The sequence below is a fragment of the Pistacia vera genome, unplaced genomic scaffold (assembly GCF_008641045.1).
Source record: "Pistacia vera cultivar Batoury unplaced genomic scaffold, PisVer_v2 Contig1092, whole genome shotgun sequence".
In the NCBI taxonomy this organism is placed as follows: Eukaryota; Viridiplantae; Streptophyta; class Magnoliopsida; order Sapindales; family Anacardiaceae; genus Pistacia; species Pistacia vera.
The window spans coordinates 222,326-248,022 of record NW_022195129.1 but is presented as its reverse complement, the minus strand read 5'-3'; the positions used below and the strand labels follow the sequence as shown (position 1 = coordinate 248,022).

General features: G+C 33.9%; 3 protein-coding genes across 3 annotated transcripts in view; all 3 read right to left on the bottom strand.

The window, feature by feature from the left end:
- Nucleotides 1-579: 579 nt before the first annotated feature.
- LOC116137083 (cysteine-rich receptor-like protein kinase 10) lies at nucleotides 580-3,417 on the bottom strand. The gene is given in 6 exon segments (XM_031422775.1): nucleotides 580-927; nucleotides 1,005-1,155; nucleotides 1,234-1,778; nucleotides 1,886-2,007; nucleotides 2,111-2,257; nucleotides 2,487-3,417. Coding segments are annotated over 6 exon segments (2,130 nt in total). The 5' UTR covers nucleotides 3,319-3,417; the 3' UTR covers nucleotides 580-594.
- Nucleotides 3,418-5,305: 1,888 nt separating this feature from the next.
- Nucleotides 5,306-6,004, bottom strand: LOC116137172 (cysteine-rich receptor-like protein kinase 11). The gene has a single exon (XM_031422863.1). The coding sequence runs from the start codon at nucleotides 6,002-6,004 to the stop codon at nucleotides 5,306-5,308; it is 699 nt and encodes a 232-aa protein (XP_031278723.1).
- Nucleotides 6,005-10,988: 4,984 nt separating this feature from the next.
- LOC116137161 (cysteine-rich receptor-like protein kinase 11) overlaps nucleotides 10,989-25,697 on the bottom strand; it is a 34,522-nt gene continuing 19,813 nt past the window's right edge. Inside the window, 1 exon segment of the mRNA XM_031422852.1 lies at nucleotides 10,989-11,349. Within this exon segment, the coding sequence (XP_031278712.1) occupies nucleotides 11,110-11,349 (240 nt within the window). The 3' untranslated portion in view covers nucleotides 10,989-11,109.

The window sequence follows — 25,697 nt, the reverse complement described above, 5'->3', positions numbered from 1 at the left end:
AATCTGAAAGATCCCAATCTCAGGGTTGATTCTGGTGGTGAAATGATGAGATGTATTCACATTGTGTTGCTTTGTGTTCGAGAAAATGTAGTGAATAGACCTACAATGGCTTCAGTTGTTCTCATGCTCATGGGTTGCTCTCTGTCTTTCCTCAAAACCTGCATTTTTTTATGTAATCTAACTCAGAGCTGGATGATTTAGAATCATATATGTTGTTGGATACCAATGAAAATTATGTCAAATTTTTGTTGAATGAAGCTTCAATTACTAAGCTAGACGCTCGTTAACATGTTGTGAACTCTCACTTCTTGATGTGAAAGTTGATATGAGTTAACCAGATTCTGTCCATTGACGGCTTTCGCATATGGGAATTGACTCTTGTTAGTGAGAGGTAAAGTTCGGATATTAAAAGATCAGGACTTCGCAAGAAAAAAAAATTGTACATATGTATAAAATGTCTTAAGAACAAACATTACCAAAATCACAGGTGTAAACTATGCAAAAAATTCAATATATTTGTTGTTCATAAATGAAAAAAACAAGTCTTATTTGTATTGAATGATAAAAAATGTTGAACTTCCCCTATTCCTTGTGCTAACGAGGGTAAAGTTCAGTGATGGACACATCATTTATAGATGATGGCATGGATTTGCTTGAAGATTGAACTGATTCTGGACCCATTTCTGGCATACTCTGCCCTGTTGTGCTACGAACAAAGAATGCGGGCCGTTTTGGTAATGGTAGCGTGACCGAAAAACTGTTAAGCATGAGCACTACGGTTGCTATCATTGGTCTGTCTACTGTATCTTCTTGAACGCACAATAATCCGATATGGATGCATCTAGTGGCCTCATTTCGCTGAAAAGAATTGCCTAGAGCTTGATCCATTAGCTCCAATGGTGTTCCATCCCTCCAAAGTCTCCATGCCTGTGACAAACATCAGTTAATCCTCATAATTAATGGAATGCCGCATCTACATCAGATAAAATTGATTTTGTGCTTACATAGCTCAAGAGGTCTTCGGAATAGTCCGATTGATAGAAAGAGCTGTTCTTTTTGCCGCTTATGATCTCCAATATTAAAACTCCGTAGCTGTACACATCAGACTTAACCGAAAAGTGTCCGTGTAATGCATATTCTGGGGGCATATAACCACTAGAATGTAGCACCATCAATACATCAATCTAGCATCCAAATTGCTAATAAGAATAATAGTTTGGTGTTAAATCTTACTATGTGCCAACAATTCTGTTTGTATTTCCTTGACTCTGATCCATCCCACAAATCCTCGCCATGCCAAAATCTGCAATCTTTGAGTTCATGTCTTCATCCAGCAGAATGTTACTGGCTTTGAGATCACGATGTATGATTTTGAGTCTAGAATCCTCGTGCAGATACAAGATTCCTCGAGCAATTCCTCCTATAATCTTGCAACGCATCGACCAATCCAATTGCCCTTGTTTTTTAGGATCTGTACATACATCCATCAAAATAATACAACTTAACTGTGAGGTGAGACATTGAAGTACTTATTATATGATATTGATCTAAAGGAAAAGGATCAAACCAAAAAGGAAGTAGTCAAGGCTTTTGTTGGGCACAAATTCATAGACAAGTATTTTCTCCTCTTCTTCTACACAAAATCCCAATAACCTCACTAAATTTCTGTGTTGAAGCTTGGCTACCAATACAACCTCATTCCTAAATTCTTCTAATCCTTGACCTGAGCTTCTTGATAGCCTCTTAATAGCTACCATCTGTCCATTATTAAGTGTACCCTGAAGATATATATACCATATATAATCAGTATTATAAGGCGATGCTAATTACTAGTTCAGTTGGTTGGATCTCTTGAGATAAAAAGGAAAAAGGGAAATTTTCTTACCTTGTACACACTGCCAAATCCACCCTCACCAATCTTGTTTCCATCAGAGAAATTGTTTGTTGCAGCTACAATGGAATGCAAGTCTAATTGTAAAGATTCCACCACTGAAATCTCATTTCCAGCTGAACATTATACCAAAAGAAAAAATAAAATATTTGAAGTTAGTTTTAGTTGGAATTATGATAAAACAAAAGCTTTAAATTCAGTTCTTTTATATATGACCACCATTTCCATGATCTTTTACAGCTTTGTACTTTCTTCTTTCTTTCCAACGTAGGACACAATAGCATGAAGTGGATAAAATTATTATGAAGACAAATGACGCTGGAACTGTAATTGCAATAATTGTCTCTGAGGAGATCTGCCTATTTCCTGCATAGAGAAGAATTTGTTCAAGTACGACAATATATATACTTGGCTATATTGCAGATATCCAATCATCACTTCGGCAAAAAGCTTAGATAGAACGAGTATATCATATTATTCATATCGCTATGAGTTCAGAGTCACAACAGTGCATGTGGCTTGCACAAACTCCTTTAACTGGTTAGATACGTATTAATCCGATGATCACCAAATATTTGCTGAATCAGATGCTTACCACCGAAATTTGTCGCCGTTGCTGGTGGCAGTGGAGGTGATGGTGGAGGAGTGGCGTTTGTAGGAGGAGATAGAGGGGGTTGAGAGGCCTCAGTGTAAAAAGGGTAACTTTCAAACCTGATATTGCAACTGGGCTTATAAACTCTACCTCCTTTCTTCCCATTACAACATGTAGGAATCTCTCCAACACAAGCAGTCAAACATATGTTGCAGTCTGATGAAAAAATATCAGGAGTGCATTGCACCAGCCCATATAGCCTACTAAAAGTTGTTAAATTCATATCTTCAGTTGCAAAAAAGTTGCTAGAACCCACAGCCTCATTCACCAAAGTGGTCATCAAATTACCCAAAGTCTCATTAAACTCACTTGGACTTGTAACATTGTTTATGTTCCACAGATAAGCACCAGGTTCCTCTTCCATAACGGCGAAAATCGACCGGTTTGAGTACCTCAACATGCACTCATCATACCAAATAATTGCCTGCTTCTGGTTTGGACAAAGGGTTATGATATTTTCACTAGAGGCCTTGACACAACTTTGGCATAACTCAGGAGAGATGTCTCCTCTACAAAGAAAGAGGCCATTGGCTCTATCAGGGTCCTGCAGGCCACCAGTGGTGGTGTTGTGAAATCCATTGCTAAGGGTGGCATTTGAGAGGAGAGAAGAAAGAGTTTGATTGAGGTTTCTTGAGAAGGCACTATTGGGAGTGAAAGTTGAGGTGTTTGTGCATATGTGGTAGCGATATTTGGGTTGTTGGGCTGTGATTTTGGGAGAAATAATGAGCATAACAATGGCTGACAGGATGCATTTTAGCCAAAAGGAACAAGCCATGATGCTTAGTACCTCTGATTGGGCACTGATACAATTTCAATGGCGAGTAAAGTAACCCCATTATGGTATCAATTAACAATTTAATGCCCCAAGACGACATTAAAGAGGTTGACTTGACTCCCGTGGTGTGCATTTCCATTTAGGCAGCTGAGTTTTCAAAAGAAAGCCATAGAAATTATAGTTTCAAAACTCGAAGTTTGAAGTTTGACTCCAAATTTTCAACTCTGAATAGTATATCATTCTATATTACGGTGACAGTAAGTAATACACCAATGATGTGCAGTAAGTGATATCTCGTAATAGCCCAGAAATCACATAAAGGAATTTGGTTTCCCTACCATTCAAGTACAAGACTTTGATTTTTCAACATTCAAAAAAATTTGGAAAAGTCAAGTATCCATGAGGAGACAAAGACTTAATGTTCATGGTGACTTAAGTGAAAGGATAAAATAATTTAATTTGCATTTCCAAAAAAAAAAAAAAAAAAAAAAAGAAAAGAAAAGATTGATATACTGAATAATATATTCGGGAATTTTCAAAAGACATGTCTATCCAAAGGGAAAGAGAAGCACCCATATAATGTAAACAGAAAAGTCGCATCTATATATATTAATGGTGGTAATTAAAGTGAAAGTGTCTTTTGGGAAAGACATGGGTCGGTTAGCATCGTCCGGAGAGGACTAAATTGATCAGAAGTGCTCTACAACGTTAAAATAGTCTTCGACCCTCCTCCCAAACAATTGTCTAAGGAGGTTTAATGCCGACCGGTGTTTTAGCACAGTACAATGGGCCAAGAAAACATGACATATTTTCTGCTAGCTAGTTCGCAATAATTCAAGATTATTTGGATGTTTTTGTTAGCGCAAAACATAAGCAAACAAAATTGTGCTTCGTCGTATTTTGAAGGCTGAACGACTTACACATACCCAAGGTTTGCCGTAATGATAATTGGTACCTAAAAGGTTTAGAAACGACAAACAAATACTTTCTGTCATGCGCTGTTAGTTATTTCCATTTACTAATGGTGAAAATACTAGAATACCCTTAAAAGTTTGATATTTTAGTTTTTTATAAATTTAAAAATTTCTAAAAAACCCCCTAGGTTTCCTCTCAAACAACTGTCTAAGGTGGTTTAATGCAGACTAGTGTTTTAGTACAGTACAACGGGGCAAGTAAACATGCTATATTTTTTACTAGCTGGCAATAATTCAAGAGTATTTGGATGTTTTCGTTATTGCATAACATAAGAAAACAAAATTGTGCTTCGTTGTTTACATAGTTTACACCTCTGATTTTGATGTTGTCCAGCGGATGTCTTGATTTTTCAAAAACAGAACTTCATCTCTCGCTACAATGAGTTAACTCCAATATGCGAAAGCCGTCAATAGAAAGGATCTCATGAACTCAATCAAGAAGCAAATGATCAAAACAAGCATCTAGATCAGTAATTGAAGCCTCATCCAATGAAAGTTGAACATTAATTTCATTTTGATAAAGGTGATTCTTAATCATCTATCTCCGAAGTAGATTGCATAAAAAATGCAGGTTTCGAGGGAATTGGGAGAGACAAAGAGTAGCTAATAAGCATAAGAACAACTGAAGCCATTGTAGGTCTATTAACTACATTTTCTTGAACACTGTTGGTTTTTTGAGCATGAATGTGGTCTTACGGGAGAGAAAAGGGTGATAAAACAAGAAGGGAAAAGAGCTGTAATATTGCATTATTTTGAACTGAAAAATTACAGCAGACATATATACATGACAGACACTATTGCACCTAACCATAAAACATATTTTAGTCCAAAATGGCATCCTAACCACACAAACATAGCAACTCTGATTACATCACATTAATTTGATACAAAGTTGACAACCTAAATACATGCTGAACTCACCAAAATCCTTCACTTCAGCATGCCTACAGAACAGCTACGTGAACTGCTCCAGACCAGATTTTCAAACTTCAGCCTTTTCTTTTGCCGCCAGATCAGCTCCAGTTTAATCCAAAATAATGCTTCAAGCAAAATATCACTTCTTTGAACANAAGACAATCCTCACAATCACTCTGTGAAATATCTGGAGTACACTGCATGAGTGCATAAATCTTCACAAAGCTTGTCACACTTTCCTCCCCAATTGCAAACTTGCTTGTAGAATTATTAGCCCCAGCAGCAGCTTCTCTCAACAACCGGTTCATCAAATTCTCCCAACTCTGATCAAACTGTGTCATGTTTAAGGTTATATTATTCTTATTTTCGTCTCCAGCCATAGGATCCGCATCCATTTTGCCCAAAAAAGAGCTGTTTGAATAGCGCACAATGCATTGAGGACTCCCTCCCCATGCCACTGCTTCTTTCTGGTTCAAACATGTCTTCACAATATCTTTAGCTGCAGAACTTACACAACTAGCACACTCTTCTGCTGAAGAATCTCCTCTACAATTCACAAGAGCATAAACTTTGTCAGGCTCCAGGCCAATTCTTGCATTATAAAAAAACCCTTCATGTCGAGTGACATTAGAAGCAAGAGATGAGAGGATCAGATTCCTGTTCTTCTCATAAGTGCTATTACTTGTGAAATTCCCCGAGTCGGAACATATAGTTGCTCTGGTAACACCAATGTTTATAATAAGCATAAAAGAAACCAAACAAATCCAACGTTTAAAACCCTTTGCAGGGTTATGCATTCTTATGAGCTTGGGGAAGATGATGAAAGAGAACACCACTCTTTCACAATAAAAAACAAATAAGCTAAGAGATAGAATGCAGAGTGGACTAGTCAAATTGACTGGTCGACTCAGACTTTGAAACCCATGGTTTGAAATCAAAGGATGTTCACATACGGAGCTTTTGGAAATCAAAGCCAGTGGGCTGTAGTGAACAATGATGAGTGATTGAAACGTCAGAGGAAGGATAGCATAAGGTAAAAAAGCATCAATTTATACATAAAATCAAATTTTCTTATTCCTTTTTAACATTGATTCACATAAAAATACTTTCCAGATGGTCAATAAACAAAACTTTTTTCATTCCAATTTTGTTTACCCCTGTGGATTAACACTAAAAAGGACAAATTCTAGCTGTCTTCGATGTGAGGAAATAGTGGACTATTGTGTGTTTAGGAAGATCCAATCTGATTTCAATAATATTTGTTCTCAAGACATTTTATACATATATACACTCTGTTTTTCCTGCAGACATCCTGATTTTTCAAAATCTGAACTTTACCTCTCGCCAACAAGAGTTCATTTCTATATGCAAACCGTTAAAGGACAAAATCTCATGAACTATCAACTTTTACATCAAGACATGAGAGTTGAAAACATGTTAACGACCTTCTAGCTCGGTAATTGAAACCTCATTCAACGAAGGTTGAACATAATTCCCATTATGATCCAACATAGGTGATTCCGAATCATCTTCCTTCGAGTTAGATTGCATAAAAAATGCAGGTTTTGAGGGAACTGGGAGAGACAGAGAGCAGCTGGTGAGCATTAGAACAACTGAAGCCATTGTCGGTCTATTGGCTACATTTTCTTGAACAAAAAGAAACCCAATGCATGAGAAAAATCTCATCATTTCACTGCTAGAACCAACCCTTAGAGTAGGATCTATCAGATTCAAAGCCGTCCCTTCATTCCAATTTCTCCATGCCTGCAAAAATTCAACACAGATTCCATGGTTATTGATAGTGAATTTAACCCAGAAGAAGAAATGAAAAAAAAAAAAAAAAAAAAAGAAAATCGATAATGACTCATATATACTTACATAGGTCAATAGATCTTCTGCTTGTTCTCCTTATGAAAAGAACTATTTTTTTTACCACCGATGATTTCTAGGACTAACACACCAAAGCTAAAAACATCAGACTTGACTGAGAATTGTCCGTGCTTTAGATACTCTGGAGCCATATACCCATTGAAAACGGCCATTAATGGGTTAGATTTTGTTTAGTAAGGTCTAAGTTTGTAATGCTTATCATATATATATATAATATACTTACAAGGTCCCGACGACTCTACTTGTACGCCTTGAGTTTGATCCATTTCAAACAATTTTGCCATTCCAAAATCTGAAATTTTCGGAACCATGTCGACTGTAGAAGAATATTACTAGCTTTTAGATCACGATGATGACCCGAAACCTGGAATCTTCATGAAGGTAAAGAAGTCCTCGGGCTATGCCCCTATGATTTTGTATCGAGTCTCCCAGTTCAATAATAACATTATTGGATACTGCAAATTCACAAAGACATAGATTGCAGACAGATTGTAAAATATTCCAGTCTGAAAAGTACAAGCGGAATGTTAGAAGTCAAAGCAAAAGAGCAGTGAAACCATACCAAATATGAAGTTTCTAGACTTGAATTGGCCACAAGCTCATAGATGAGAAGCCTTTCATTTCCTTCCAAACAGAACCTAGAAGTCTAACCAAGTTTCTATGTTGAAGCTTGGCACTAAGAGGACCTCATTTTCAAATTCTAATTCTCTTGTCCGATTCTTTAGACAGCCTCTTCACAGCTATGTCCTGTCCATCAGGAAGCCTACCCTGAAATTGTATAGCTTCACTTAATTAAAAACTTACAATTTAAACCATTTTTACTGACAAATTGATATGCATTTTGGTTAATGAACACTACCTTGTAAACAAACCAAATCCCCTTGTCCAGCTCTTGTATCATTTGAGAAGTCATTTGTTGCAGCTCGATAGTACTGAAGTCGAATTGCAAGGATTCACAATTATCAATTTCATCAACATTAAGCAATAACAGCAACAAGTTAGAACTCCCAAAAAAAAAAAAAAAAAAAAAAAAAAAAGATAAATATTTGCTGGTCTTATAGCAGAGGAAATTGCAGATACCTTCTGTCTCCTGCTTAATTCTGATCTCCTGCATTGTCTTTCTCCTTTGTCTAACAGGACACAGTGAACACAACAAGTGCTATAATGATAACAACACAGAAGAAACAATGATTATAGCAGTTCTAGATGTAATGCCTCCTTTGCCTGCATCCACAAATCAGAAAATATGTGTAAATATATAGTCAAATATTTAATATATCTCCTGATCTGAATCTTTCCTGAGCAAACATAAGGACTAGATTGATCGTTAAAAGGAAAAAATCTTGACCACACGTGAATGGAAAATTAGGATTCCTAATATCACTCATTGCAATCAAAAAAGAAAGATTCAACAACTAAAAGAAATTATTATTCGGGATCCTTCCTATCTTTGAATAAAACAAACAAAGATAAAATTAGACCAATTCTCTCAAATGCTTTAGGATATTTCTTAATGTCCTGGCTATTCAGGAAAAGTGAAAAATATTAAATAAGTATCTACCTCGGAAAAAATTAAAGAATTTAATTCTTAGGAATTACAAGATCCATTCATTTTTGTCTCTGACAGATGGTAAGAACTTCATCTGAGTTCGAATCCTACCGAGAGATTCGCTAAAGATTAGAAATTTCTTGAAAAAAGAAGAAGATGTTGCCTTTGTAAAGTTCATATCAGGAAAGGATCTTGAAACATACCTTTTGCAATAAATAGCCGCGGAGAAGGAAGCGACGGCGGCGGCTGAGAAGATGTAGGAACAAGAGTGGCGTTATAGAAACGATCGAATTCCCAGATATACATACAACTAGGTCTCATAATAAGGCATCCAGGCTTCCCATGGTAGTGACTCTCATAGAAACCCACAGATTGACCAAGACAATCCTCACAATCACTCTGTGAAATATCTGGGTACACTGCATGAGTGCATAAATCTTCACAAAGCTTGTCACACTTTCCTCCCCAATTGCAAACTTACTTGTAGAATATTAGCCCCAGTGCAGCTTTCCTCAACAACCGGTTCGTCAAACTCTCCCAACTCTGATCAAACTGTGTCATGTTTACGGTATATTATTCATAACTGCCTCCAGCCATAGGATCCGCAGCCATTTTGCCAAAAAAAGAGCGGTTGAATAGCGCACAATGCATTGAGGACTCCCTCCCCATGCCCTGCTTCTTTCTGGTTCAAACATGTGTTCTCAATATCTTTAGCTGCGGAACACACAACTAGCACACTGTTCTGCAGAAGAATCTCCTCTACAATTCACAAGAGCATAAACTTTGTCTGGGTCTTCGCCAATACTTGAAGTATAAAAAAACCCCTCATGGAGAGTGACATTAGAAGCAAGAGACGAGAGAATCCGCTTCCTGTTTTCATAAGTGCTATACTTGTGAAATTCCCTGTGTCATAACATATAGTTCCTCTAGTAACACCAATGTTATAAGCAAAATCGAAACCAAACAAAGCCAAGATATGAAACCCATCTGCATTTCATAACTTTGGGGAAGATGAACAATAAACACACAATTATAAAGTGAAACATGGAGTCTTTTCCTGAGCTCCTCATGGTTTATGACTTCCTAGCACAAAATGTGAATATATGGATGTGGGTCAAGCTATGTACTACGTTTATTGTAAGCGCGCATTTATGTGGAGCATGTTTCACCTGATCTTCTGAAAATAGTGAAGTCTTCTAGTCAAACAAACTGATGATGCTGAGAGTGCTGGGGACAAAGTTGATGGTTAAAACTATATGTGAAAATGAAAGTGCATGGCAAGGGCATATATGCTTTTTTAAGACTTATTTTAATATAAAATTATTGTGGTGGGATTTCTTTATGCCGACATCTTCTTGTCACCAACCCAACGACTACAAGTTTCTTAATAACTCTTTTATAAAGAAACGTGCACAACACACTGATGAACAAAATGTGAATGCATGTTGGTCAAAGACATGTACTATGTTTAATTGTTTAATCATTTTGTGTTTTTTCATTGGACCAAGCTTCAATTAATCTTCTAAAAGTAGTGAAGTCTTCTAATCAAACATTAACAAAGTGATGAGAAGGGACAAATTAAGTTGATGGTAGAGCTAATGAAAGTGTTGGCAATAACATATATGCATATTTAAAGACGCTTAATATAAATTTATATGAGATGGGATATGTTATGGTGACATTCTGAAAATCCTCCATAAAAGGGGGGTAAAGTTTAATAGGTGGACAGCTGGATCCTATGACATTAAACATGGTTTTTTATTTTTCTTAAGTGGGTTGGTATCTTATGTACTCTCAAAAATTCATTTTCACAGTCCCTTTTTTTTTTAATGAAAATATATATTACTAAATTGTCTTAAATTAAATAAACTAAAAGAACAAAATAAATGAATTAAAAATTATTATATTACTAAATTAGCATGTTAAAGCTAAGACATGTTTTAGGCTTCAGAAATGATTAATTGTAACTACCTTTGTGAGCTGAGTGGTTTGATAGAGACTATTGTGTGTATTACTCAAGAGGTCCTGAATTTGAGTCTATCTTCGGTTATTAATAGGAGTAACCACTAGAGCTTTACCCGACTACGGTAGTTCCAAGGTCCTAGTGATTAGTTGAAATACGGGTAAGTTAGCTCGGAAACTCCCGATCATAAAAAAAAATGATGTAATTGTTCTTATTAGATGAAATTATAACATTTCTCTGACTTTTCATTCTTAGATGATTTATATGAAAAGATTTCATGCATGGATCATGATGTTAGAGAGGGGAACTTAAAAATAGTGTTTCATAACTATATCTTTAAAAAAAAAAAAAAAAAATTCTATGTCAAAGAAAAGCACACATATATGCTAGCTTAAAGATACAAAATTAATCTTCAGGCATTATCGAGGTTCAAGCTCAGTAATTGAAGTCTCATTCAATGAAAACTGACCTAATTTTTGATAGATGCAATGTTGGTGATTCTAATTATGTGTCTTTGTGCTGGAGTGCATAAAAAATGCAGGTTTTGATGGCGTTGGGAGAGAAAGGAGTCCACCAGTGAGCATGAGAACTACTGAAGCCATTGTAGGTCTATCGGCTACATTTTCTTGAACACAAAGCAACCCAATGTGAATACATCTCATCATATCTCTATTGGAGCCAACCCTCAAATTGGGATCTATTAGATTCACAGTGTTACCTTCAATCCAATTTCTCCATGCCTACAAATTTGACAAAGACAATGTGGTCAATAAATACTATCACTCGATCCAAAAATTAAAACCATTACTAAGTGTACAACAATAGTATTTAAGTTTAACATATACTTAGAGAGTCAAAAAACTTGAAAAATATTCTTGATGAATTTTACTTACGTAGGTTAATAAATCCGTGGTTCCTCTTCGGTAGAAAAAGAACTATTCTTTTGACCACTCATGATTTCCAGGACTAACACACGAAGCTGAAAACATCAGACTTGGTTGAGAAGTGTCCGTGCTTATATACTCTGGAGCCATATACCCACTGAAAATGGCCATTGATGGGTTTATTTTGATTTAGTAAGATCTAAGTTATAATTCTATATATACTTACAGGTCCCAACAATTCTATTTGTATTGGCTTGAGTTTGATCCATTTTAACAATCTTGCCATTCCAAAATCTGAGATTTTCGAAATCATATTGAGTCTAGAAGATATTGCTAGCTTTCAGGTCACGATGAATGATCCAAGACCTTGAATCTTCATGAAGTAAAGCATCCTCGTGCTATACCCCCAATGATTTTGTAACGTTTTTCCCAATCCAATGATGATCGTTTTGTGGGATACAAATTAACAAAGCCATAGGAAAGTGGACAGTTTCTAGTCAGGAACAAGCTACAAGATTGATAGAAACAAAAGCAAAAAAAGCAGTGCAACCATACCAAATATGAAATTGTCTAGACTTGAATGGGCACTAAATCATAGATTAAAAGCCTTTCATTTCCTTTCATACAGAAACCTAGAAGTCTAACTAGATTCCTATGCTGAAGCTTTGCCACCTAGAAGCACCTCATTTTTGAATTCTAAGTCCTTGCCCAGAATTAATTGACAATCTCTTAACAGCTATATCTGTCCATCAGGAAGTCTACCCTGAAATTGAATTTGAGAAAAAATGATTGCAACAGCATTCAAATATTCCAAACTTACAATTTAACCCATTTTAACTAACAATTGATGTTCACTTTGGTTATGAATACTTGATATTAATACCTTGTAAACAACCCGAATCCACCTTGTCCCAGCTACTATTAATCGAAAAGTTATTTGTTGCAACTCTGATAGTGTGAAGTCAAATTGCAAGGATTCCACATTATCAATTTCACAAGAACCTTAAAACATCAGAGTAAGAGATTAGAACTCAAAAGGAAAATTAGTTTCAGCTCATATAGCAGAGTAATTGTGGCAGCAGAAAGGGTATAATTACTTTCTGCTCCTGCTCACTTCCGATCTCCTGCTTTGTCTTCCTCCTTTGAAAAAGGACACAAGTGAAGGCAACAAGTGCTAAAAAAAACTACTACCGAAGAAACAAGATAACAGTCTAGATGTAAAGCCTCTTTTCTCTGCATGCACAAACCAGAAAAATGTGTAAATAGTCAACTCATGATGATACTGAAATCTGAAAAACATGATTATAACAATGATGATTTTTGCTAGGAAACAAAAAGAATTGTATTCAAACTATAGAAGATGCAAAAAGATGACAAGCTAACCACCTGAGAGAGGTCATTCACTATGCAAAAAGCATTATAACAGTGATTACAGTATTAATTTCCGAAGTACAGAAGAATATGATCAAGTAATCAAATAATCATGCATATGTCGCTATTATTTGCACAAAATCACCCATGATTAGATTAATAAAACTTAAATGTGATAGGCGCATAATATATATATATATATATATAAGTAATGTATATATATAAAGAAATCTTAAAAAATTTAGTACAAAGTAATGTGACAGAAATAAATGAACGAGAGGGAACACAAAAAGGCAAACTAATCAATTTAATTTTTATATTTCTTATCACATCACTTTATATATAAATCTTTGTAAGATTTTTTTGTCATCTACAATTATATAATCAAAGCAAAAACTTATTGTCACTTTGGATATCTTAAATGCTCAATTTAAAGAAAAAAAATTGGCGGGCATCAGTAGTACATATGTCCAATCAATGGGTTAGATTCAATTAGTGCACGTCGCTATGCAGGCTCCCACATTGGTCAGATCATATGAATCCGACAACCTAAAAGTTAGAAATGCAAATGCTTACCACTTTTACGTGCGAGGTAGCTGGCGGCGGAGGTGAATGAGAGCCCATAGAGTAAAAAGAGTAAATTTCAAACCTAATATTGCAACTAGGCCTACAAACTCTACCTCCTTCCTTCCCATTACAGCATTACGAATCTCACTCACACAAGCAGCCAAGCAAATGCGGCACTCAGATGAAACAATGTCAGGAGTGCATTGCGCCAGCCCATATAGCCTAGTAAAAGTTGTGAAATTCACATCTTCAGCAGCAAAAAGTTGCTAGAGCACAGCTCATGAACCAAACTGTTCATCAAGTCAGCCAGAGACCGATTAAACTGACTTCGATGTGTACCGGTTTGGTTCTCCCAATAAAAATGAGGATCCTCTTCCATATCAGAGAATATAGACCTGTTGGAGTACTTAACATGCACTTTCATACCATATAATTGCTTCTTTCTGTTTAGGACAAAGGTTTTTTATTCTTTTACTTGCGACCTTGACACAAATTGGCATAGATCAGGAGAGATGTCTCCTCTACTAAGAAAGAGGCCATAGGCTCTATCAGAGCCCTGCAGATCCCCAGCGTGGTGTTGTAAAATCCATTGCTGTGGGGGGATTTGAGATGAGAGAGAGAGAATTTCATTGAGGTTTGTTGAGAAGGCACTATTTGGAGTGAAAAAAGTTGTGTTATGCATCTGTGGTTGAGGTATGTGGTTTCCTGGGCTGTGATATTGGGAGAAATAATGAGCAGAAAAATGGCTGGAAGGATGAATTTTACCAAAGAGAGAAGCCATCATGCTTTCTAGTTCTAGTACAATTTCAATGGCAAGTAAAGTGACCACATCACAAGGTTAAATTGACTCCCATGGTGAGCATTCCAGTTAGGTAAATGAGTTGTCAGAGTTGAAAGTTGACTCACATGGTTGAAAGTGAGTTCTAAAGAAAAAATATATCAGACCCAATTTTTCTTGGCTCGAGTTAAATATGAAATAGCATAAGCAAAGAAAATTAACTCAAAAGAAGGGATAAATGAAACAACAGTGGAGCTAATTGATCCAATTTAGGTAATTTTTCAGCCATTATGTGAACACCAGAGCATCTTATCGGCTTATTGTGTGTTCAGGAAGATTCATTGGATTGACCTCTTTTCTTCAGCATCCTCTTTTTTTTAGATCCGAACTTAGACCTTTAACTAACAAGAGTAATTCCTATGTGCAAGAATAAGAAAAAAAAAAATTAAAAAACCCAATCTCTCGAACTTTATCGACTTTTTTTGGGTTAACCGGTAATTGTATTGAAAAAAAAAAAAAAAATACCACCTAAAAGGAGGTTGCCAAAAAGGCAAATGAGTCTAAAAAAATCTGCTAACCAGACAGACTAACTTTCACGTCTTTTACAAAAAGCAAGTCTTCAATCACGTTGCTCTGGTTGTTGGACCCAGCTTTCAGTAGTCTTCAAACGTGTGATCAACAAGGTAAAGCAGCAGAGAGTTAATCTTCCCTTGGACTTCCATTAAGAATACAATCAGATGGCAGATCTTCTGTTTAATCCTAACTCGATTGTTATCCTTGAACTTCTGGCTACTCAAAAGCATTCGAACTGCCTCAAAAATTAACTGTTCAATACGTCCTTGAGTTCTTTCTTGCCATTAAAAAGCCTAAAGTTCCTCTCTTGCCATAAAAAATACACACATGCTCCTAACAGAAGCCTGCCCACAACAGCATTAATGTTTTCCCTTAAAACTTTTTGGACACAGCAAACCATTCGGTCCAGTTTGTTTCCTGGGACATGAAGTGACCTTTAATTTGGACTTTCTTCCAAATTTCTTTAGAGAAAGAGCAGCCCACAAAAAAAAAAAAAAAAAAAAAAAAAAAAAAAAAAAAAAAAAAAAAAAAAAGAAGGGTGGTTATGATCAAGACAGAAAGCACAGCACGTATCTCACACAAGTCAAACTAGCCATTTATCCTGAGTTAATAACCTACCTCTGATGGCCAGCCACAACGTAAAAGAGTGACCACATATACCCGTGCTCGTCCAAACCAACCCATGCCGAGGGGCAACTGCCGGTTGTGGAGATATCCATCCAGACTTGCCCCGTAGAAAATCTAACCTGCTGGCCCTCTTTGTTTTGCCAAAAGAATTTATCAGGGGTACCACTTGAGGGCAAGGAGGCATCTGGGAGCTAATATGTGGGTAGGGGTGAGCACGGGTAGCGGGTAGAACAGGAACCGGGGTAAGAATCGAAACCGGAACGGGAATCTACCCAAAACCTGCACTGTGCGGGTAGGTTCTGGTTCCATTTTTTGGACCGCTACTGTGCGGTTCCGGTTCCGGTTCTTGCATGTGGAGGAAACGGAACAGAACCAGAACCAGAACCTGTAAAAACGGTACCCTGTTTGGAACCTGTAGGGGGTATCGGTTTGGAACCTGTTTTGGAACCTGTTTTTAGAACCTGTTTAGAACCCATTTTGGAACTGGATATAATGAAATATTTGTGAAATGTAAATAATGGGGGAGTTTCTATTATTTACATATAAAAAAATTTAAAATAGAAAAAGTTAAATTTTTAGAATAACCTAATTAAATATATACGAATACAATATAATTATTACATATAAATTACACCTATTAAAAGCTTTATATATATAATACATTAATATTAAAGTTTTGATCAATTAAGGTGATAATTGGAATTATGATCCAATAAAAGTGTTTTACATTTTTAATGTTATTAAAAGATTATTTTTGAATAAAATAGTATATTTGATTGAGTAATAATATATTTAGTTATTTACTTCATTATCAAGTTCTAAGTATATCTATAAAATTAAATAATTAATATATATGATAAATTGTAAACATTAATAAATTTAATTACTAGTTAAATATCATACTTAATCAATTATAACATTACCTATAGTTAAATGATTACTTAATTAATTATAATTTATAACATTACTAATTGATTATAGTATAATTAATTATAGCATTACATTAATTGATTACTACTTAATTAATTGACTTATAAGTTATAACATAATTAAATAGTTAATTAATTGAATTATAATTAGAAATTTAATTAGTTATAGCATTACGTTATGATTGTAGTATTTACTTAATCAATTATAACATTTTTTATAAACATTAGTACAAACTTAATTAATGATTAAAAATTTAATTAATAATAATATACATTAAAAATTTATAGTAGATTACTTAACAGTTAATTCACCATAAAATTACATTATAGTTAGATATATAATTAATTATAACATTACATAATTAAATAATTACTAATTGATTATGTCATTATATTATAAATATTAGTAATGACTAATTTACTACATAAACATTCATAATACTTAATTAAATGATAAGAAATTTAATTAATTATAACATTACCTTATAAGCATTTCATTATAAATATTAATTACGCATTACTATAGTTAAATAATTACTCAATAAATTACAATATTATTATATTACATTATATATTATGATCACTTACTTAATTATAGCATTATATAGTTAAATGATTACATTATACATAATTAGTTATGAATTTATAACATTACATATAACATTAAATTTACTAATTTACTATATTATACATACTTAATTAAACGATTAAAAATTTAATTAATTATAACATTACCTTATATATTATAATATGATTACTTAATCAATTATAACATTCTATTATAAACATTAGTATATTAATCATATGATTTGAAATTTAATTAATTATAATATTAAATTATAGATTTAAGTATAATTACTTAATTCATTATAACATTACATTATACATATAATATGTAATAATAATAAACATACATAATTAAATGATTACTTAATTGATTATGAGTTATGATATTATGTTTTAAATATTAGTAATTAAATTTACTACATAAACATTAGCACAATACTTAATTAAATGATAAGAAATTTAATTAATTATAACATTAATAAACATTACATTATAGTTAAATAATTACTCAATTAAATTATAATATTATTATATTACATTATATATTATGATCACTTACTTAATTATAGCATTACTAGTTAATGATTACATAATTACATAATTAGTTATGAATTTATAACATACATTATAAACATTAGTAATTTACTAATTTACATATTATTACATTACTTAATTAAACGATTAAAATTTTATTAATTATAACATTACCTTATATATTTATAATATGATTACTTAATCAATATTAACATTCCATTATAAACATTAGTAATAATCAAATGATTTGAAATTTAATTAATTATAATATTAAATTATAGATTTATAGTATGATTACTTAATTCATTATAACATTACATTATACTATATAGTATGATCATATAATTATATAACATTACATAATTAAATGATACTTAATTGATTATGAGTTATGATATATGTTTAAACATTAGTAATTACTAATTTACTACATAAACAATAGCACAATACTTAACTAAATGATAAGAAATTTAATATTAAAACATTACCTTATAAACATTTCATTATAACATTAATTAAGCATTACATTATAGTAAATAATTACTCAATTAAATATAATATATATATTACATTATATTATGATCACTTACTTAATTATAACATTATATAGTTAAGATTACATAATTACTTAATTAGTTATGAATTTATAACATTACATTATAAACATTAGTAATTACTATACTATTACATTACTTAATTAAACGATTAAAAATTTAATTAATTATAAACTTACTTTATATATTGTAATATGATTACTTAATCAATTATAACATTCCATTATAAACATTAGTGTATTAATTAAATGATTTAAAATTTAATTATTATAATATTCAATATAGATTTATAGTAGATTACTTAATTCATTATAACATTACATTTATTATTATAGTATGATCATATAATATATACATTACATAATTAAATGATACTTAATTGATTATGACATTATATTATAACTAGTAATTTACTAATTTACACAATACTTATCAAATTATTATAATTTTATTAATTATAACAATATTTATAAATTTATGGTATGATTATTTAATAATTATAACATTCTATTATAAACAAATTACAATACTTAATTAAATGATTAACAATTCAAGTGTTGCTTGAGAGTACATGTTATGAGTTACATTGGACACAAATGAATGAATAATGAAAATTTGTTAGGGGTGTATTTGTAAACTTATAAGGTGTTTTTGTTATTTTTAAACTATAGGGGGGTAATGATTTTTTACAGGGTACCCTGGAAAGGAACCGGAACCTGCATTTTAGTTCCGGTTCCTTGGATTGAAGAACCTGTACTGTGCGGTTCCAGTTCCGGTTCCTTTTTTTGGGAACATGCACTGTGCAGTTCCGGTTCCGGTTCCCCCGGAAAATGCAGGGTACCCGGAACCGCTCACCCCTACTCACTCGAGTCCTCTTGCCTCAACAATCTCCTTTGCTCTTGAGCTTGCAAGGCATACACTAAATCGATAAGAGTGATTTGTGTCAAGTCCTTAGAATCCTCAAGTGAAGATATCTTAGATTCAAACCTTTCGAGTAGACTAACTCAGACTTTCTCCACTATCCTTTTATCTGTCATCTCCTCTCTATTAATATGATTTTATTCACTACATTCATCAACCTATCCACATATTCCTTTACTGATTTTAACTTTTGCATTTTCAGCATTTCAAACTCGATCCCTCCTTAAGTTCAACACCTACATGTTCTTGGTTGTATCACTGCCACCGAACTACTCCTTAAGTTTATCCCATGCTTCCTTGGCTGACTCATATGCCATGATTCTTGTAAACACTTGTTTAGTCACTGCTACATGGATATGAGACAAGGCTCTAGCTGATTTGGTGGCTTCTTCATCGTGCAACCTGATTTGATTCACAGTGGGGTTTGGCCCCAATATTGGTGGTTGTTTATCCTCTTCAACATACTACCATAAACCTTATCCCCTCAGGAAGGTTTTCATTTTGATAGCCCAAATGTGGTATTGATCACCGTCTAAGGTTGGAGGAGTAAGAGAGGTTGTGTGTTGTGCCATTGAGTCAGGTTGTGTGGAGCTTGATAGGTGGTTTCACCGTAATAGAGGTTGAGAAAGTGAGTAAGGAGAGATGAGTTTATCAGGCCCTTAAGATCAATAGGACTTTGATACCATTTGTTGGTTCAGTTGGGAAGATGATCAGAGTAAAATGAGAGAGTTTGAAATGGAAAGTGACGACAAGAATTGAGAGTTTTTCTCTCTACATTTCATTCATTGAACAAAAACATTTATACAAGAAGATCCACTATTTTACCTACTGCATTACAGTAAAAAAATATTACATTTGAATTTCAACCAATGCACATACCAAATCAAGTCTTAATCTCAACAAAACATGTCAAATAAACTTAACTTGTCTGGCCTAATATTTGTTGCACCAACTACTACAGCCTAACAAAACAAAAATAGAAACTTTGGCACCAAAATGCAACTTAAACTTTCAGCCGGATTTTGTCCCATTTCTAGTAGGTTATCACTAACTTCATCAGTTCTGCTCATAAATCTCGGTATCTCATAGGTTTGGTTGCAACACGTACTTTTTCTTTTTTGGTACTTTTTTCTCGAATCTCAGTGTCTTTGTTCCCATGCTAATCAGTTTTACTTGTTATTGCAAGAAGAGAGCTCAGAGCTCTTGAGATTGGGGACACCCTTAATCCTTATCTTCAATCACTCCTTGAAGAGCATGGAAATTTTTTTGTAGATTTAGTGAAGAACTTTCATATTGCACCTATAAAAAAAAAAGCCAGTTATGCCAGTTTGTCAATCCCCTTCTAGCCTTAACTCCTAGAAGTAAGAAGCATTTTCTCATGTAAGTGTCCCAAGTTCAGCAATAGATCTACAGCATCGACTTCGCTTCCTCTTAGAGCTCGGCATCAATCTTGAGCAGATCAAGGCAGCTACACGCAGACATCCTAGGTTTGCCTGCCACATCTTGGAATGGGAAAATCAAACTCACTGGTTGAGTTTCTTCTTGATCTTGGGGTACCTAAATCATATGTTCCTACTATTATCAGACAAAGTATTTTTTATGCGGACGTAGTCTATATAAACAAATAATACCCAGCATGATTTACTTTGAAGATTTGGGTGTGGATAAGAAACAGTGGGCAAAAGTTATATGCCGTAACCTAGGACTCCTCACCCACAGCAGGCAGAAGGTTTAGGCAATTATTAATTTCCTTCATGGGTTGGGCTTATCAGGTGATAGCCTAGGTAAGATCTTAACTCGGTTCCTAAGAATTTTAACTTACAGAGTGGAAGATAATCTACGGCCGACAGTCGAGTACTTCAAATCGCTTGGGGTTAATGTGCCATAGTTCTCCACAAAACTCCTAGAAATCTTGGTCTTTCTATTGAGGGCCATCTCAAGCCTGTGACCAAATTTTTCTAGTAAAGGGGGTTCAGTGTGGAAGAAGTTAGGACCATGGTGCCGATATTGCCTAATGTATATACTTTAAGCTTGATGAAGAACTTGATACCAAAATGGGAGTTCTTTTTTACCATGCATTATTAAATTGGCGCTGGTTAAGTTCCCTCACTATTTTAGCTACAGTTTGGAATAGAGAATCAGACCGCAATATGTGCTTGTAAAGGAGTTAGGAGTGAAAGTGTGGCTGAATCGCATGTTAGCACTATCATGTTGTGACGTTGAGAAAGTTTTGCAGATGAACAAGAAGAACATGCTTGCTGAGAAGGGTTCAAGTCATACAGATTACAGAGAGAAAGTAATGATCCTCGGTTAGGAACTGGATGTAAAACTTAATAGCAATTTTATCAATTCCATCAATGGCAAAGAATCAATAATATAGTAATATTTCTATGCCCTAAAATTGCATAATATTAAATTCCAAAATCTGAAACATTGATGAATTTTCACTATTTATAGAACACAATAAAACATACTTGAATCCATGAGTAATCTGTTAATGGAGATTGTAGAATAAGGCAGTGTATCTCTCTCTTTTTTCCCTTTCTGTAAGTCAACTTGTTTTACCTCTGATGGAAAAAAAAATATTATGTGTACATTGGAACAAAGAGAAGACCACCTTTATATACGGTAGTTATTTATTAACTCCCAAATTGCAGTTATTTAATTAACTGCAGTAACCTCTCCATCAACGGTAAATAACCATCATGCCCTTCAGTAAATTTAATTATTTCAAAACAACCATAGGATAAAATTAATACATGGACCACCTTATGTGAAATATAAAATATTTCTAACATTCTCCATGTAAAAGTAAATAACTTTATAGTTTAGAAATAACACATAATGTGTACACAATAATAATTAGCCAAAGACCTTTTCTTAAAATGGTCAAAATATAAATATTATTGAGCAAGAACCGATAAGGATCATGGCGGTCATATGTCATTGAATCAATAGAGTACCTTCCATGTATCACGTTACAAATTCTATACTCAAAATGATCTATAATGATTCTTAATGGTCCAACAATACTATCCTTATCAAGGATAAATCCTGTCATCTTTATCATTCATGTATATCAAACAACATAATATGAAGAAACATACAATAGAATGATTTATATGAATAAAAAACAACACATCAAGAGCTTAGAGTGTCTAAAACATGAGAAACGTAATGTAAATCAAGCAACATATACAACAAATCACAAATCAATCATGACGGGCAATAATACCTATCCTCTCAACGTGCTGACTATAGGTCTTAGGTGACAACCCTTTAGTCAGCGGATCTGCTATCATAAAATTTGTGTTGATATGCTCAATAGTCACTCTCTGTTTCTAAACTTCTTTTTTAATGGAAAAATTTTTCAATTCTATATGTTTAGCACCCTTAGAATATTTGTCGTTTTTAAAGAAGAAAACTGTTGTGGCATTATCACAATAAATTTTCAATGGCCTAGCAATATTGTTGACAATCCTAAGCCCTGAAATAAAATTTTGTAGCCATAATCCCTGAACTGTGGCCTCAAAGCAAGCCACAAACTCAGCCTCCATAGTGGAAGTAGCAATGAAAGACTGCTTCGCACTTTTCCACGAAACTGCTCCTCCAACTAACATAAATATGTACCCAAATGTGGATTTCCTAGTGTCTACACAACCAGCAAATTCTGAATCTGAATATCCAATTACCTCGAGATAATCAAATCTCCTATATGTAAGCACATGATCCTTCGTCCCTTATAAATATCTCAACACTTTCTTGCAGCTCGCCAATGATCCATTCCAGGATTACTATGATATCTGGCCAGCAAGCCGATCGCAAAACTAATGTCTGGTCTGGTACATGTCTGAGCATACATTAAACTTCTGACAACAGATGCATAAGGAATATGCTCCATTTGCTTACATTCCAATTCAATCGGTGGGCATTGCTTAAGGCTCAATTTATCACCTTTCTGAATTGGAACTAGACTTACAGAGCACTTATCCATGTTGTATCTCTCAAGAACTTTATTGATATAAGTTTTCTGAGACAATCCTAACAATCTTTGTGATCTATCACGAATAATTTCAATTCCAATCACATAGGATGCCTCAACCATATCCTTCATCTCAAAGTTCTTAGAGAGAAACTTCTTGGTTTCACACATCATACCAAGATTATTAGTAGCAGACAAAATGTCATCAACATATAGAACTAGAATTACAAATGTGCTCCCACTAACCTTCAGATATATACACCGATCAATAGTGTTTTCCTTAAATACAAAAGTGGTAATGGTATTATGAAACTTGAGGTACCACTACCTAGAAGCTTGTTTCAGTCCATATATTGATCTCTTTAATTTACACACCATGTGTTCCTTCCTTTCAATTGGAAAACCATCAGATTGTTCCATGTACACTTCTTCTTCTAAATTCCCATTTAGAAAGACAGTTTTCACATCCATTTGATGAAGCTCCATATCATAATGGACTACCATTGCCATAATAATTCTAAAAGAGTCATTTGAGGAAACAGACGAAAGGATCTCATTGCAATTAATACAATTTTTCTAAGTAAAACTTTGGCAACAAGTTTGGCCTTGTAACGTTCAATATTGCCATTAAAGTCGCACTTGCTCTTAAAGACCCATTTACACCTGGCTGTTCTACAACCTTCAAGCAATACTACTAAATCCCAGACTTCATTGTATTCCATTGATTTCAACTATTCTTTCATGAAGTCTAACCACTTTGCAGAATTATCACTTTAAAGGGCTTGTGAAAACGATATTGGATCTGCTTCCATTCCCAAGTCAAATTCTAACTCTTGAAGATGAACCACATAATCATTAGTAATGACAGATCTCTTTTGTCTTTTAGATCTTCTTAATGTCACTTTTTATTGTTCATGTACTACGTCATGTGGTTCATCCATGATAGGTTTATTGACTATTACATTATTAGGGAGTGTTTGCTCAATTATTTGTTATTCTTGATTGTTATCAAAATGTCAGACAACTACAGGAACTACAACCTCAATAGAATTCATAGGTGCGGGAAACTGTACCCAGACTTCTTGGATATCCACTTTACGTGGTTCAATACTTCCACTAGTTTCACCATTCTCAATGAACTTTGCATTTCCAGTTTCAACTATTCTCATACTATGGTTAGGACTGTAAGAACAATACCTTTATATTTTCTGGATAACCAATAAAAAATCCATTGATCGTTCTTGAATCCAGTTTCTTTTCATGTGGATTATAGATCCTGACTTCTGCTAGGCAACCCCAAACATGTAATTGCCTCAAACTAGGTTTCCTTTATGTTTGCTGTTCAAAAGGAGTCTTTGGAACTGCCTTACTAAGAACCCTTTTTAATAAATATATAGTAGTCTTTAATGCATATATCCAAAATGATGAGGGAACCGAGGAGTTACTCAACATACTCCTAACCATATCCATTAACGTACGGTTATGCCTTTCTACAATATCATTTTGTTGCAGTGTTTCTGGCATTGTGTATTGAGCACATATGCCTTGACTTTCCATGAATTTAGCAAATGGACTTGGACATTGTCTAGATTCATTGTATCTACCATAATATTCACCACCTCTATCTAATCATAATACTTTCACCTTTCTATCTAATTGCCTCTCAACTTTAGTAATGAATACCTTTAGGATATTAATAGACTGAGATTTCTCACACAATAGATAGACATATCCATAATGTGAAAAGTCATCTATAAAAGTGATGAAATAACTTTCCCCACTAAAAGAAGGTATTTTGAAAGGACCACATAGATCTGTGTGTATTAGTTCAAGGAGTCATGTGCTTCTAGTTCCTGCTTTTCTTTTTACTGTGGATGTGGTTTGTTTTCCCTTAATATAATCCACACAAATGCCAAGATCAGTAAAATCCAAATAAGGTAAAACTTCATTCTTTACTAATCTTTGCATTCTTGCTTTTGATATGTGGCCTAAACGTTTATGCCATAAATAAGCAAATTTCTCATCCACAGAAGCACATTTTGTTCTTATACTATGATGCAAGGTCAACAATGTCTCAGCAAATAAACTACCAAGATGTAATTTATACAATCCATCACAAAGCACACCAGAACGAATTGAACAATTATGTTTAAATAAATTGAAACATTCCCGAATTTAAAAGAAGATCCTTCGAAATCAAGTTTAAATAAAGATATTAAATTACAGGATAACTTTTTTACATAAAGAGTATTAAACAAATCTAAATGATGTCCAGTACTTAAAATTAAACGATAGGTTTCAATAGCTTCAACTTGTGCTTTGACCCGATTTCCCATGTATACAAATCTTTCATTGCCGTTTATGGTTTGGGTCATAAGGAATCCCTTTCTTTTCAAACCATGCCTTACGTTTCAGGCAGTCCCTCATATAGTGTCCAACTTTCTTACAGAAATGACACTTTTCTTTAGTCTTATCCTTCTTATAGATTTTGGTAGAAGACTCATTAATCTTCAATGGCCTTTTGCCCTTTCCATACTTCTTGTTGGATTTCTTCTTAACTCCAGATGGGCCCACTAGATTAACTAAATGAACTCCTTGTTTCTTTAATCTTTCCTCCTTTTGTACTTAGTTTGAAGTTCAGTCATAGTCCATTTATCTTCAACTGTATTATAATTAATTTGAAATGGACTAAATTGAATAGGTAAAGAGTTAATAACAAACTGAACTAGGAAATTTACGTCTATAGACATTCCCATGTTTCTAATTCTTGCTGCTATATTTGACATCTCAACCACATGCTT